The sequence below is a fragment of the Lissotriton vulgaris genome, chromosome 1_1, assembly GCF_964263255.1.
Source record: "Lissotriton vulgaris chromosome 1_1, aLisVul1.2, whole genome shotgun sequence".
NCBI lineage: Eukaryota > Metazoa > Chordata > Amphibia > Caudata > Salamandridae > Lissotriton > Lissotriton vulgaris.
In genome coordinates, this window is record NC_141685.1 from 148,452,206 (window position 1) to 148,468,431 (window position 16,226).

Sequence of the window (16,226 nt, forward strand, 5' to 3'; positions counted from 1 at the left end):
CCCCTCTCAGTCTCTGTGTTGGCTCTCACGGCCCGGGCCTGGGCCCAGTCCCCGCCGGGGGCCGCTCTTTAGGCCCCACTGGGCCGCCCTCACCTCCCCGCCTGGTTCCGCCGTCTCCCGCGCCGCTCCTCTGGACCACGCTCTACCCGGGCAGACTTACGGTCTCCAGCGGCAAAGGGGGCACTTGCTCCTCACTTTTCCTGCCGACAGCGGAATCGACCTCTGCCACTACACAGCACTCTCTGCCCCCCGCAGTCACGGTGTTGGCGCTCGTGGCCCCGGGCTCAGCCTGCGCGCCAGAGGCTGCTCTGAAGGCCTCACTGGTGCGTACTCACCTCCCCGCCTGGTAGCGCCGCCTCCTGCACTGCTCCTCAGTCCACACACCACCCGGGCTGACTCATGATCTCAAGAGGCGGGGGGGTATCGCTCCTCGCCTTTCCAGCCAAACGCGGGATCGACCGCCGGCCCTGTACAGCCACCAGGACAGCGGCCTAGTCAGAGCATACGCCCTTTGAAGTTAATTCCGCCCTGCAGCTACCGCTGCAGCCAGCGTGCCAGGCCCACGCGGCTCGCTCAGCGTGAAGGGGGGGCGGGATCCGGACCCACGCCGTTCGTGGACCACAGCAGTCCTGGGGCTCGGTCCATCTAGTCAGGGCAGCTGATAGTGGAATAGCACGCAGAATTGATGTAGGATAGTTACACGAGACGGGGGAGCTAACTGCTCAAGCAGCCATCTTGGTTGCGAGCTAGCTCTGTCCAGACTGGCCTTTGTAATTGCATTGTTTACATCAGATTCTCCTCGTGCCCAGCCTGTGTTATTGCATTGTTTGCATCAGATTCTCCTAGTGTCTGGCCCGTGTTATTGCATTGTTTGCGTCAGATTCTCCCAACGCCTGACCTGTGTTATTGCATTGTTTACATCAGATTCTCCTTGTGCCTGGCCTGTGTTATTGCAGTGTTTACATCAGATTCTCCTCGTGCCTGACCTGTGTTATTGCATTGTTTGCACCAGATTCTCCTAATGCCTGGCCTGTGTTATTGCATTGTTTGCGTCATGTTTTCCTAGTGCCTAGCCTGTGTAATTGCATTGTTTGCGTCGTGTTTTTCTAGTACCTGGTCTGTTATTGCATTATATGTGCTGCTTTTGGTATGTTATTATTCTAATAGTTGCATCTTTTCTAACAAACATGGTACCCTTTATCCCAATCACGTGCATCTGACTGAAAGGACTCTGCTCCTCCCTGCAGTAGCAATCTACTTTCTATTTATGTAGCAACAGACAGCACAGCATGTCAACCAGAGATGTCGTAGGGTCAGAAACAGTACATAGGTAAGTAGGTATGATGCAAAACAAACTGAGTTAAGATTTTAAAGGAAGAAGCTGCTGTGATAGACGGCAAAACATCCATGTCATAACAACAGCATTAGGACAACGGTACATGGAACGATAATAGTAGATTTATTTACACTTCTGTGCAGAGCGTGTCACTTAATGTTCTTTTCTTCCACTCTCATGAGATGGTTTTACAAGGCAACTCTGAGCTCAGAGTGTGGAGCTTCCACGAATCCCAGAGACAGGCCGTTCCAAAGACTGTAACAGAGAAGGTTGAAAGATCTGAGTCTTGATCCTGGCAGATGGACTGGTGAACCCTGAAGGGGTGTAGTTAGTCTGTGTGTTGCCACGGCTGTCCAGAGGGTGTAAGAAATGTCAGCAATTTGTGCGAGGGCCTTCTTTTGGGTGAGAACCACCCAGCTTCATGCAATACGGACTAGAGGATTTGTGTCTGCGCAGGATGAGTTACATTCTGATAGCAAAATGGAGGACCTTGTCCAAAGGGGATTGATGTTACAAAGGTTTAACATCTTCAGTTACGACAGACAGAGAAAGTCAAGGTACCTCGATATTCTTGAAAAGCTTCCTGCACTCTGCTGGTGCAGGCAGGATGTTTATTCGCTAGTTGGCATTTGCCAAGGCATGTTCAGATACAGTGGTTGAATTAAACCTTGGAGCAGCACTTGTAGCGTTGACTCTTGGAGTCTTGTAGTATGTGCTGAATGCGGTAGAACTGTATTCCTGTTCCACGGAGCTCAGAAAATCCAGACACTCCGTCCTCTCAGAGCACGAGGTCTGTGGCTTGACCAGTAGAACTGTAATAAAGAAGATGACCTAGACCAGTTCTACCTCTCCTAACCTTTGAACTGATCATTGAGGAAAGCAGATCTACACATGGTGCAGCTGACAGAAGCCCTACCTGGAAGGAAGATCTGCACGAGGCGCAGCTGACAGAGGTCCTGACTGAAATGAAGATCTGCACAAAACTCAGCTGACAGAAGTCCAGCCTGGAAGGAAGATCTGCAGGAGGCACGACTGACAGAATTCCGGCCTGGAAGGAAGATCTGCACACGGCACAGCTGAGAGAAGCCCATCCTGGAAAGAAGATCAGCACAAGGCACAGCTGACTGAAGTACTGCCCGGAAGGAAGATCTGCACAGGGCACAGCTGAAAGGAGCCCCTGCCTGGAAGTAAGATCTGCACAATGCACGGCGGCCAGAAGCCGCAGCCTGAAAGGAAGATCTGCACAAGGTGCAGGTAACTGAAGCCCCTGCCTGGAAGGAAGATCTGCACAAGGTGCAGCTGACAAAGGTCCTGCCTGAAGGAAGATCTGCACAGGGCACAGCTAACTGAAACCCCTGCCTGGAAGGAAGATCTGCACAAGGTGCAGCTGACAGAGGTCCTGCCTGGAAGGAAGACCTGCACAAGGCACAGCTGATGGAGGTCCTGCCTGGAAGGAAGATTCGCACAAGGCGCAGCTGAAGGAGGTCCTGCCTGGAAGGAAGGTCTGCACAGGGCACAGCTGACAGAAGGTCTGCCGGGCGGTGGCCTCAAAGCAGTGAGAGCTTGCAGGAGACTCATCTCATTGGCAATACTTGTCAGGCTCTTAACAGAAAGGGGTTCAAGATGGTGGCCCATTCCGGGTTCTCTTCGGGGTCCCGGGGGGTTGGGATCATGGTGCGCATGTCTCTACCCCTGGAGGTGAAGTCCAAAGTGATTGATGATAGGGGCCGATATGCTGCTGTGGTGGGCAGATGGGAGGGACGCACCCTGGTTTTGGTTTCAGTTTACGTCCCCCCGGGTTTGCAGACGACTACCTTTCAGGATCTCGGGGGCGCCATTTTGGGCCTCCCGGAGGGATTGCTAATACTGGGTGGGGATTTTAATTCTGTGGTTTCGGGAACCCTAGACCGTTTTCCGTCCAGAGATCTTCGCTGTGCGCAATCATGGCTCCCGAACTTCATGAGTACTATGGGCCTTATCGACTGTTGGCGGCTTTTACACACTGCCCAGTGGCAGTACACTTTGCACTCGGGCGCACACGGTAGCCTTTCCAGGGTTGATTATGTCTTGACTCCGGCGGTCCAGGCATCGACCGTCTCTGAAGCTCGCCTTATGGCCAGAGGCATATCGGATCATTCCCCTGTTTGGGTATCCTTTGACTTTGGTATTACGGCGACGAATAGGGTGGCGCCGGTCAATCCCTGGTACTTCCGCAACCCCAAGACTCAAGACCTCCTTGCTAAAGCCATTGACCTGTATTTCGCTGAGAATACAGGTACGGTAACGTCTGCCCTTTCCCTCTGGGAGGCCTTTAAGACTGTCCTGAGAGGGGAAGCTTTCTCTCTGATAGCCGAGGTGCGAAGGCGAAGGGATGAGGACATGGTGCGGTTGGAGTCGGATATTGCAGGTCTGGATTCCCAGTTGGCGTTAGGTCCGACACCCGAACTGTTGCACGCTCTCTCCCTAAAGCAGTCGGAATATCGAGCCACTGCCACTGACGCTGCCAAGGCGATGGGCAGGGAACAGCAAGGGAGGATTTACGATGCAGGGGACGAGGCGGGCAAGCTCCTTGCCTGGTTGGATAGGAGGGAGTTGGCTTCCCGTGTAGTGCCTGAGATTTTGGGCGAGGACGGGGTGGTTGTTACTGACCCCAATGCTATCGCCTCGGCCTTTGCCGACTACTTTGAGACGGTCTACACCTCAGTCTCCGCCCTGACTGAATCGGACTCGGCCTCTTTTCTGGACAGGGTTGAGCTCCCTTGCCTGTCGGACACCGAGCGTGACGACATGGACCGGGGTATTACGGCAGATGAGGTGGCGCTTGCGATACGGTCCCTGCGCTCCGGCAAGGCTCCCGGTCCCAATGGTCTCCCGGTGGAGCTTTACAAGATTAGAGCAGATACCGTCGCAGTGCACCTGCGGCGTATGTTCTTGGAAGCCCGGGAGGTTGGTGAACTCCCACTAGATCAGCGCCTGGCCTCCATTGTGGTCATTCATAAGGAGGGGAAGCCCAGAGACCTTTGTAGATCATATCGCCCGATCTCTTTGCTGAATGCCGAACCCAAAATCCTGGCTAAGTTGCTGGCCAATCGACTCGTGGGTGTGATTGCTGACTTGGTCCATCTAGACCAGTCGGGCTTCATACCCCACCGCAATACTGCCCTTAATCTTCGGAGGCGTCACGCTGTCATGGCGCGGGTGCACGTGCTCTGCGAGCCGACTGTCCTGGCTTCACTGGACGCAACAATGGCGTTTGATTCCCTCGAATGGAACTACCTCTGGGCGGTACTGTCCAAGTTTGGGTTTGGCCCCGACTTTATAAGATGGGTACGGCTTCTCTATTCCTCCCCGCTGGCCAATGTAACGGTCAATGGCCGGATGTCTGCTTCCTTTGCCTTGCGCAGGGGTACTAGACAGGGTTGTCCACTATCTCCGCTGCTTTTTGCCCTTGCGCTTGAGCCGCTTGCTGCCTTGATCCGCACCCACCCTGACATCAGTGGGATCAAGTGGTCGCCGGGATTTGAGGATCGAGTCTCGCTGTACGCAGACGATATTCTGCTTTACCTTACCTCCCCCTGTCGGTCTTTGATAGTGATGTTTGATGTACTGAGTACTTTTGGTGGGTACTCGGGACTGGTTATCAACTGGTCCAAGTCCTACCTATATGTGCTTCGCGGAGACACTCCACGTCTTCCTAGGGGCTGTGCGATACAGGTCTCGCAGCAGGGATTCAAGTACCTGGGTATCTATATCTCAACGGATGCCCGGGCACGCTACGCTAAGAACTTGCTTCCCCCTCTAGGGCGCCTCAGGCGCGACGTGGAGGGTTGGAAAAGATTGCCGCTGTCCCTGTTGGGCCGAGCGGCATTGTTTAAGATGATGTCCCTGCCGAGATTCTTATACGCGCTTCAAAACACACAGGACCCGGTCCCTTCCAAATACTTCAGGGAGATTGAGGGCTTACAGCGTACCCTTTTGTGGGAAGGTAGGCCGCGTATAGCCGTAGTTAAGCTGACCATTCCGTGGTACGACGGCGGTATTGCCTTGCCTGATGTCGACGGTATTACTGGGCCTCTCAACTGGCTGCTCTTAATCATGGCTTCTATGGACCGGCGGTAAGCCCGGGGTATGCCATGGATCGCTGGCTTATGAATGACGGGATGTACTACAGAGCGTTGTACTCTAGATCTCTGGACGGAAAATTGACTGGTCCCACCAGGACCGCTGTACGCATATGGAGGGCCATTACGAAGGCACAGGGGTGGAGGGATAGACTCACTATGGCCACTCCCCTTTATGATTCCGACTTGCTGGGTAGGTTGTGGCACTCAAAAGGGTTTGACCGGTGGGATCTCATCGGCATTTCCAAGGTGGCTGATGTGATGGCCAGAGGGGAAATTAAATCTTTTGAGGCTCTACGGGCTGAATTCCAACTGGGTGCCACGGAATATTTTAGGTATGCACAGTTGAGACATGCCCTTACGTCTACCCTGCCTGTTGGTGAGAAGGTCCCTGAGTCATCCCCGCTGGAGGATAGGGTGCTGGACGGCCATATGCCGGACAGCGCCATTTCCCTGACTTATAAAAAGCTAATAAATGTTCGGACGGACCTGTTGTTGAAAGTGCGTGATCAGTGGGTGAGTGATGGGATTGAATTGGATGATGAGGATTGGCAGTGTGCTGTATCTTCCCCCAAGGAAGTAGCAATTTCAGCCAGGCTGCGTTTAGTTCAGCTGAAAATACTCCATAGGGTTTACGTCACTGACCCCAGGTTGATTCATATGGGGCTTTCCCAGGATGGCCTTTGTAGGCGAGGATGTGGTACACTGGCCACCTTTATGCATACCATTTGGGAATGCCAGGCCATTGCCTCCTATTGGGAACGGGTGCATGCGGTTATGCGTGACGTGACTGGGGTTGATCTGTCTGCGGAAGCTCGACGCTGCTTGTTGAACGTGTGGGGTCCGACTGACTACAATAATGCACAAGCCCGCTGGGTCACGCTAGGGAACATGGTGGCCAAGAGAGATATTGCTCAGAAATGGGGCGCCCCGACCCCCCCCCTCCGTGGGTCTCTGGAAAACTAATATAGATTGGTGCATGCTCCGTGAGAAAACTGTTTACCTAGCTCGGGGTAAGCCCAAGATGTGGGGGATGGTCTGGGGGGCATGGAATGCATACAGAGGCGATATTTGTGTACCCCCTGACGTAGGTCCGCTGGAGGTCCGTCTCTCACCCTAGCCATTCCCTCCGCCCAAGTTTCACGTGAAATAATCCTGTTTCTTCTTCCCCCCACAATTGTATGCTCTTTTTGATATGGCAGTTCCCACCCATCCCCTGGATTTGTGCTCTACCACTTCTCCTTTTTGCCTTGCCACCCTTTTCTTTTCCCCTCCCCCCCATAATTCTCTTTTTCTTGTTCCTTTTAGGTTCCTAATTTGTTCTTAGGTTCGTATTTCTATTATAAAATTAAACCTGATTACTCCTTGACCTGTTTTGTGCACACCTTTTCTTCGCTTTTATAATGCTGCCTAGCCTCCGGGATGTAAGGCTGAATAGCTGTGTACTTTAAATCACCAATAAAGGTTTTCCCAAAAAAAAAAAAGCAGTGAGAGACCCACAAACCACAAGATCCGTCAAGCCCAGCTAGCCACACTGGATGCAGTGTACACCAAAGGCCTGATTTAGATTTCAGCAGATGGTTTATTCCATCACAAATGTGACAGGTATCATGCCCGCCCCATTAAAAATGCATTGCATCCTATAGCAATTATAATAAGGTAGACAGGATATCTGCACGTTTTGATAATTCCTTGGTGCAGTTTGCAGAGTTTTACTCCGCTGAACTTCACAAAGCACCAGGGAAACTCCGCCGCACTCTGCAGACTTCCACAAGTGGCAGAGTTTGTTAAGTTGCACTGCACTCACTGATTTTTAGTGCCAAGAGTTTAACCCCCACTGTAAAATCAGAGCGAACAGCACTACGCGTCGTGTCCGAGGGCGATGCTGCTTTCTGCCGCTCTAATTGATATTCTAATCGAATGGTCGCTTCATCAACGAGAATGGCAGATTTTAACACTCGAGTGGTCGCGACCTGCTGTGACCTCCTGCAATGAGAAATCTCGCCAGTATGAGGTCTAGCGCATTATATTTTCTCACAAGTGCTCGCCACTTTACCGTTGGCGAACCGCTGCAGAAAAAAACTCCGTTCTGCATGGAGTTTTTTGGAGCAGAGTGGGCAAAACTTCACAAGCTCTGCTGGCAGAGCGGAATTCTTCACCCACCCCTAGTTTTGAGGCAATAATCTGTTGGACAAACTCCTAACTAGGCCCTATGTCTGCAATAAGTGTTGTAGAAGAAGTGAGATCCATGGCCTTGTGAGTATGAGGCAGTTATCTGACTTCTGATGAACCCCACAGAGTGTGCAGCCAGAGGGCAGTAGGGGGGCCGAAGGCCATGAAATTAGGTAAACTTGAATATGAGAAATATGGAAAGGTATAAATGCTGCATCGCCTTTGGATAACTGACACCTCCTCCCACTCTTCCAAATGCCCATCCAGTCACAAATGGCATCCTGGGCCCTAAAAGGACAACATCATGCCAGATGCCATGTAATGTTGGAAAAGGTGGGGGGAGAGTAATAGGCGCACATCTGCTGCGGGGATATGTCAGGTAAATTATTGGTTGTGATGGATTCTCTATAAGTACTAAATGACTGATATCGTTTGAATATTAAATTATATGAATCAATATTTGTTTACCTTATCTGCGCTTATAATGTAAAGGACGGGCCTTACAGTGAACCCCTTGCTCTGTTTTACACAAAAGCTCTGGAAGGAGGTGCATCTTACAGAACTTTATCCACCTTAGGAAGAAGTAAAGACTTGCTTTTTAAAGTTATCTTTTAGGGCCAGAACTGGGTGCTGTAAGCTGCACTAGTTTCAGGACGATGGACAGATGTTATGGCAATAGGAAACCCCACTCAACCCACAATAATGTTCCAATCTTCCAGGTTAGAATAGACCAGAAATGCTTGAACCAAGGGAGCTGTTGAAAGTGTCAAAGGTGACTCATGAACAGCGAGGTAAAGACAGGAGTTGGTATTTGAGATGATCTTAAGTGAATAGGGAAGAACGAGAAGAAGTGTGTGAATGGAGTTACTTTTGTTGGATACTTCGTGAATAGTTACTGGAAATTTTGCAGCCCAGCCTGATCCATCTCTTTTTCTAAACTCTATTGTTGTTTAAATGAAATCTTCACCATATGCCTTACTCTGTAAATGTAATAAGATGTCACCTGATCAACCGAACTTTTAGTTAAATATCTATGTATGATGAAATATTCCTTGCTAAGTTTCAAAAGCAATAAAGAAGAAGGGGGAGATTTACTAAGAATTTCCGCTGTATTTGCAGCACAAAATGCTGCAAAATCTTTTTTTCCTAATCTACTTTCCAGCGCTAAACTTGTTTAGCGCTGGAAATAACGTTAAAGTAATGTGACACTGCGCATAGCATTGTTTCGCATTACTTTGTGCCATGGGTGCCTGCCATGGGTGCCTGCCAAGGGCGGTGCAAGGGCTCTCCCGTGCAACCACAAAACTAGGTGCAAGGAGACTTTGCATGCGTGCTGCACTGTGCAACACGTATACAATATGGTAAAAGCTTTCCCTCGTGTCTAGGCATAGTAATTTGTACAGGAAGGGTGTCCTTCCTGTACAAAATCTATGCTGGACTCACACACACTCATCCTAGCGCTCTGGTGCTAAGGTGTGTGCATGGCACAGGGCTGCTGTAATCAGTGCCGGCGCAAGGGAAAGGGAAGGAGAGATCCATATCTTTGAAAATATGGTGCTCTCCTGTTCCCTCTTTGTTGCGCAGTGCAGCCTCGCAGGGGGAGGGCTGCGCTGCAGTGTGTGGAGATTTGGTAAATCTCCCCAGAAATGTCTTTTACAACCAGTTAAACATTCTGAATTCTCATTCCATTATGTTTCAATTTAGTTATTTTCAATATCTTTACATCCAACAGAAAACAAGCCTTGAATGTATGAAATGACCATCAGTAACAAAGCTCATGCTGTAAATCTTCAATAATAGCAGAAATATTAGAGCTACAGTATTCAGGAAAACATCAGCTCAGTCGGCGACAGAGGAACCTGCACACAAACTGACAGATCCCGGATGAAGCAGCAAGGGCAGTTCAGTGATTGCAAGAGGCTGAGCTGTGCACCTCCACGCCACAAGATGAAGAAATGACCTTCGGAAAATTAAGGCAACAACAATAACAAACTGCATCCTGTATAAACAAGTGTCCAACACCAGATTTTATCATGGGATCGGTATAGTGTGATTACCGCAGTGTTCTGTTTTGTTTTCTAAAATGACAACAAGCCATCAGTCAGTGCTCTAGGTGAATTTCAAACTATTTCTGGCCAAACCACAGCAACCAGAGAAAAGCACAACAGAGCGGAGCCAGACAATTGACAGGTAAATGAAAGAGGAGTTCTTCTATCTAAAATACAACAGACTGTCCCTATTTGCACCGGCCAGAAGGAAGATACATCTTTACCCACAAGTGTGCATTGCCATAATCCAATCTAAAGGCACAATCGCCTACATAGACACCTTCTACATATTAGGAGTGTTGCAAATATTTGGTGGCTATCGCAGAAATCAAACGTGCAAAATACTGCACACATATAAAGTGTGTGAGAAAAAACACAAGCGCTTTATCATGGCCCATCAGGAAATGCAGTCATGGGATGTAGGAAAATATATACCCGACCCACAGACACTAACCAAGAAAGAAGAATCATACACATGCAGCAAGAGCTTTAGTTTATTATCACTACTCAAGCTTCATCAGCACACGTACACAGGACAAAAACCATTCAAGTGCAGTGAATGTGTAAAGAGCTTTAGTCACTTATCAAGCCTTCAAAGTCATCAGCGAACACACACAGGGGAAAAGCTATATCATTGCATTGAATGTGCAAAGTGCTTTAGTCACTTATCAAACTTCCAAAAACATAAGCGAATACACACAGGGGAAAAACCATTCAAGTGCAGTGAATGTGAAAAGAGCTTTAATTGGTTATCAAACCTCCAAAGACATCAGCGAATACACACAGGGCAAAAACCATTCAAGTGCAGTGAATGTAGGAAGAGCTTTAGTTTCTTATCAAACCTCCAAATACATCAGCGAATACACACAGGGGAAAAACCATTCAAGTGCAGTGAATGTGAAAAGAGCTTTAATCAGTTATCAAGCCTTCAAAGTCATCAGCGAACACACACAGGGGAAAAACCATTCAAATGCAGTGAATGTGAAAAGAGCTTTAGTGAGTTATCAAGCCTAAGACGTCATCAGCGAATACACACAGGGCAAAAACCATTCAAGTGCAGTGAATGTAGGAAGAGCTTTAGTTTCTTATCAAACCTCCAAATACATCAGCGAATACACACAGGGGAAAAACCATTCAAGTGCAGTGAATGTGCAAAGTGCTTTAGTCACTTATCAAACCTCCAAAAGCATCAACGAATACACACAGGGGAAAAACCATTCAAGTGCAGTGAATGTGCAAAGTGCTTTAGTCGGTTATCACACCTTCAAAGACATAATCGAACACACACAGGGGAAAAACCATTCAAGTGCAGTGAATGTGCAAAGTGCTTTAGTCTGTTATCACACCTTCAAAGACATAATCGAACACACACGGGGGAAAAACCATTCAAGTGCAGTGAATGTGCAAAGTGCTTTAGTCTGTTATCACACCTTCAAAGTCATAATCGAACACACACGGGGGAAAAACCATTCAAGTGCAGTGAATGTGCAAAGTGCTTTAGTCTGTTATCACACCTTCAAAGTCATAATCGAACACACACGGGGGAAAAACCATTCAAGTGCAGTGAATGTGCAAAGTGCTTTAGTCTGTTATCACACCTTCAAAGTCATAATCGAACACACACGGGGGAAAAACCATTCAAGTGCAGTGAATGTGCAAAGTGCTTTAGGCAGTTATCACACCTTCAAAGACATCAGCGAACACACACAGGAGAAAAACCATTCAAGTGCAATGAATGTGTAAAGAGCTTTAGTTGGTTATCAGACCTAAAAAGTCATAAGCAAACTCGCACAGGAGAAAAGCCATTCAAGTGCACTGAATGTGTCAAGAGCTTTAGTAGGTTATCAGAACTACAAAAACAGCAGCGAACACACACAGGAGAAAAGCCATTCAAGTGCAGTGAATGTGCAAAGTGCTTCAGTCACTTATCAAATCTCCAAAAACATCAACAAACACACACAGGGAAACCATTCAAGTGCAGTTATTATTATTATTAAATTAGATTTGTAAGGCGCACAGCTACCCGTAGGTTTCCCGGCACCAAGGACATCAACGGTACCGATTAATTAGCCAGGTCTTAAGGGTTTTACGGAAGCTAACATGATTAGTTTCATGACGAAGAGAGATTGGGAGAGAGTTCCACAGTACGGGTGCCAGATCAGAGAAAGAGTGGCCCCCCATGCGGACAGATTTAAATCTTGGAACTGAGTATTCGAACTGGAAAGATAATCTAAGCGGGCCTGCAGGGAGGTATGGCCGGACTAAGGAACCTAGGTAGTGAGGAGCTGTACCGAGTTTAATTTTATGCATAAAGCACATGGCTTTAAATTTGGTTCAGTTTTCAATTCTCAGCCAGTGAAGGTCCCGAAGCTTGCCTGCGATGGAAGATGTTTTCGGAACATGACACAGCAACCTCGCAGCAGCGTTCTTTACCATCTGTAAACTCCGGATTACCTCTTTATTGGCTCCCAGATATATGATGTTGCCATAGTCCAATCTAGAGACTATCAGTGCTTGAATTACTGTCCTCTGAGTCGAACTTGGCAGCATCCATAATATCTTCCTAAGCCACCTCAGGATGGTAAAACATGTGGAAGCGGTTTTTGTAGCTTGTTGCCTCATGGAAAGTTGGTCATAAATCATTATCCCCAAATTACGGGCGGATTGAACAGGCTGAGGAACTGTACCCATTTCTGGGGGCCAATGGCAGGGGCCCCACAGATCTTTATTTTTTCCGATTATCAGGAATTCTGTTTTCTCACTATTTAATTTTAGCCTATTGTTATTCATCCAACTGGCTATTTTGGATAGTCCAGTCTGTAGGGAGGAGGTTTTAGAAGTCTTATTGGCAGATAGAGAGAAAAGAAGCTGGGTGTCGTCAGCATACGGAAAAATAGACAACCCAGCTCTTCCGCTGTATTGGCTAGTGGGCCAACATAGAGATTGAATAAAATGCGGCTCAGAACGGATCCCTGTGGTACACCAAAAGGAGATTCATAAATCTTAGAGCAAGCTGAAGTGGAGAAAACCTGGAAGGTTCTTAATCCATTCCCGCGCAAGGCCCACAATACCTCGTGATTGTAGAACTTTAAGGAGAGTATGGTGTGACACTGTATCAAAGGCGGCACTTGGGTCTAATAAAATAAGTGCAGCTGTTTCTCCTTTATCCAGTAATTGACTAATAGTTTCTGTCACCCCCAAAAGAGTTGTTTCTTTCGAGTACTTGGCTCTGAAACCTGATTGAGATCTATGTAAGATCTCATTTGTTTCCACAAATTGAACTAACTGTCGATTCACATGTTTTTCTAATATTTTAGAAAAAACAGGGGGAAGAGAGATTGGTAGGAAATTAGATGGTTCGGCTGGATCTGCATTGGATTTTTTCAGTAGGGGAACTACCATCGCATGTTTCCACTCTGCTCGCAGAACAGCTTCTTTCAATGAGGCATTAAGTAGTTCCATCATGGGCTGTAGGGAACTATGCTTTATTTTTTTGAAGAATCTGAACTGGTAGTGGGTCTTTCGGCGAGCCCGATTTGAGGCCGTGCAGAATTTCATTAAAAGACATCAAGTCAAGTGGTAGCCAGTTCATAATTTTATGGCAGGGCGCAAGATCAGATGTCTCCTCTGCTTTCTTATCTTCAAAGTTAGAGACTACGGTGTTCATTTTGAGTTCCCGCTTATTAATTGATAGTTCTGTATACATTTTTTCAACCTTCTCAATAAAAAATTTGTCCACAGTGTCACACTGAGTTTCATTACAGTGAATGTGCAAAGTGCTTTAGTCGGTTATCACACCTTCAATGTCATAATCGAACACACACGGGGGAAAAACCAATCAAGTGCAGTGAATGTGCAAAGTGCTTTAGTCACTTATCAACCCTCCAAAAGCATCAACGAACACACACAGTGGAAAAACCATTCAAGTGCAGTGAATGTGCAAAGTGTTTTAGTCGGTTATCACACCTTCAAAGACATAAGCGAACACACACAGGGGAAAAACCATTCAAGTGCAATTAATGTGTAAAGAGCTTTAGTCAGTTATCAGACCTAAAAAATAATCAGCAAACACACACGGGGGAAAACCCTATCATTGTAGTGAACGTGACAGTAGTTTTTGCAGCTCTTCAGCATTAAGTTATCATCCACGAACACACAGTGTAGAAAAACCATTCAAGTGCAATGAATGTGGGAAGAGCATTAGTCAATTATCAGACCTACAAAGACATGAGCGAACACACACGGGAGAAAAACCATTCAAGTGCAGTGAATGTGGGAAGAGCTTTAGTCGATTTATCAAACCTCCAAACACATAGCGAACACACACTGGGCAAAAACCCTATCATTGTAGTGAATGTGACAGTAGTTTTTGCTTCACTTCAGTATTAAGGTATCATAGCAAACTCCCACAGGAGAAAAACCATTCAAGTGCAATGAACGTGGGAAGTGCTTTAGTCAATTATCAGACCTACAAAGACATCAGCGAATACACACGGGAAAAAACATACGATTGCTGTGAATGTTTGAAGAGCTTTAGTCCGTTATCAGCCCTACGAAAACATCAACAAACACACAGGGGGAAAGTCACTCAAGTGCAATGAATGTGGGAAGAGCTTTAGTCGACGATTAGAGCTACAAAGTCATCAGCGAACACACGGGGAAAACCTAGAAGGGCACTGAAAGTGAGAAGGGATTTTGTCAATTTTCGATCCCACACAGCCCTCAGTGAATACACTCCTTCATTTAACTCACATGGAAATAATCCTAGAGATGCAGAGATTCCGGAAAGAACTTAAGAGCAGCAAAAATATTGACCCATCTGAGGACACAGACAAGAGCTAAGCAGTGTAGTTATTGTGAGAGGAATGAATTGCGGAAAAAGATAACATTCAAACTATGTGGGACATTGAAATGCCAGATGATAGAAGACCCTAATAGCAGTAAAGAAGAAAAACAGATAACAGTATTTGCAGAATTATAAAAGTGTTTGTTTCCAGTGATTGTTCACTTCCGTACACATAGCAAAGTGACATTCTGTACCAGGATACACAGTGGGAGACAAGCACAATGTGGATTCAAAGAAAAGAAACATTGTTGATTTTTATTTGGTGAAGAAGAGGTACAAAGATAAACATTCAATCGCACCTGACCACACTACCTGTAAAAGCAACACCGAACAATACTGGGACTAACAACGGTATTTTCAGCTAACCTGTCGGATTAGTGATAAAACCTATAAACGCAACACACCCAGAGTGGACATGTCGTCAGGGCTCTGGCGATGGGAAGCTTCATTGGTAAAATGCATGTATTACTATTAACAAATGCCACAGCAGCATATATAATGAACTAAAGTGAAGCACAAGTGTTCAATAAATAACCTATTTTTAGACATAAAAGAGCATATACCTTGTTTTTAAGTAACGATTGCTGCATCTTTTACACACTGTTATCGGTTGTTGGATAAGCTCGGGCCTTATAGCTAAGTGTAACCCGTGGCTCCTCCCCGACTTGGCTATCCCTATTAATTTTGTGACTTGCCAAACTCTACTTTTTACCAGAATTGAGCCATTGTAAGCAGTAGACTCTGTTTGAAGAATGTGGTGAAATAGTGAAATCCCACATCAAAAGCATATATGTGCCAGGACAATCAGTTGCACTCCCAGCAACTCGTCTTCCACACTGATTGTCCCTTGTTCTCAAATGTTCTGAAGGATTTGTCATATGAATGCCAGAAGTGGCAGTGAGATTCATGAAGCTAATGCTAACAGGAGTGTGTCGGAGATAGAGAGGGGGAGAGATAAAGAGAGCGAGATAGACAAAGAAGGGGGGAGAAAAAGAGAAAAATGGAAGGAGGGGGGACGGCACGTTATTTGTACTTACCTAAAAATAGAAGAAGCAGCCGAATACATGTCAATGTGTGACATCTTACTAAAGAAATAAGGATAGAGATGAGGGTCTCCGGGTATATGTTTAACGACCTGGATACCTCCGTACCCCAAAATATATGACAACAACAAATCAGGGAGGTGTCCGGTCAAGAGAAAGAGTGTGTGTGTCCAATGTTAGAAACTGAAAAACGCAGACCATCAAACAGCAACAGCACCTAGTTGAGAAATTCCCATCAGCCCACCCTTACGGCGTAGCATCATCATGTGGGATTTATATGGTACATCCAAAGATCGCCCAACTCATCCAATTGATGGTGCGAAACTGGATACCAAAGATGAACTCTAACCAAGGTGTGTCTTCATGTTACTGATGGGGTGCAGTGCTATATTGTGAACAAGTGAGTGAGATAAAAAATGGCTACCAAGACAAAAAATATGTTTAATCCGTATTGTCTGGGTGCCAACATTAAAAAAGCGCCTGATAGTCTGAGAGTATGACTAAGCAATGGCGATGTGCAGAGGGGTCGACATGTTTCAGTCGGCTGGAAGACAGTGTCCGGCTTTCTTCAGGACCGATTAAATGTAAGCTACTGCATTTATACGTGAAAAGTAGTGTAACAAAAATTGTGGTAAATAAAATTCATACCATACCACCAGG

At 46.8% G+C, this 16,226-nt stretch overlaps 1 protein-coding gene across 3 annotated transcripts in view; it reads left to right on the plus strand.

The window, feature by feature from the left end:
* LOC147737874 (uncharacterized) overlaps positions 1–16,226 on the plus strand; it is a 180,076-nt gene that overhangs the window by 126,435 nt on the left and 37,415 nt on the right. The window contains exons 4-5 of one of the 3 annotated variants that reach the window (XM_086948047.1): positions 9,362–11,403; positions 14,529–15,076. The exons of 1 other annotated variant lie outside the window; for it this stretch is intronic. In XM_086948047.1, the coding sequence (XP_086804173.1) occupies positions 9,824–11,403; positions 14,529–14,658 (1,710 nt within the window). In that variant the 5' untranslated portion in view covers positions 9,362–9,823 and the 3' untranslated portion in view covers positions 14,659–15,076. Of the gene's footprint in view, positions 1–9,361; positions 15,077–16,226 lie in introns of those variants that run through there. One more of the 3 variants, XM_086948032.1, reaches the window with a different exon arrangement.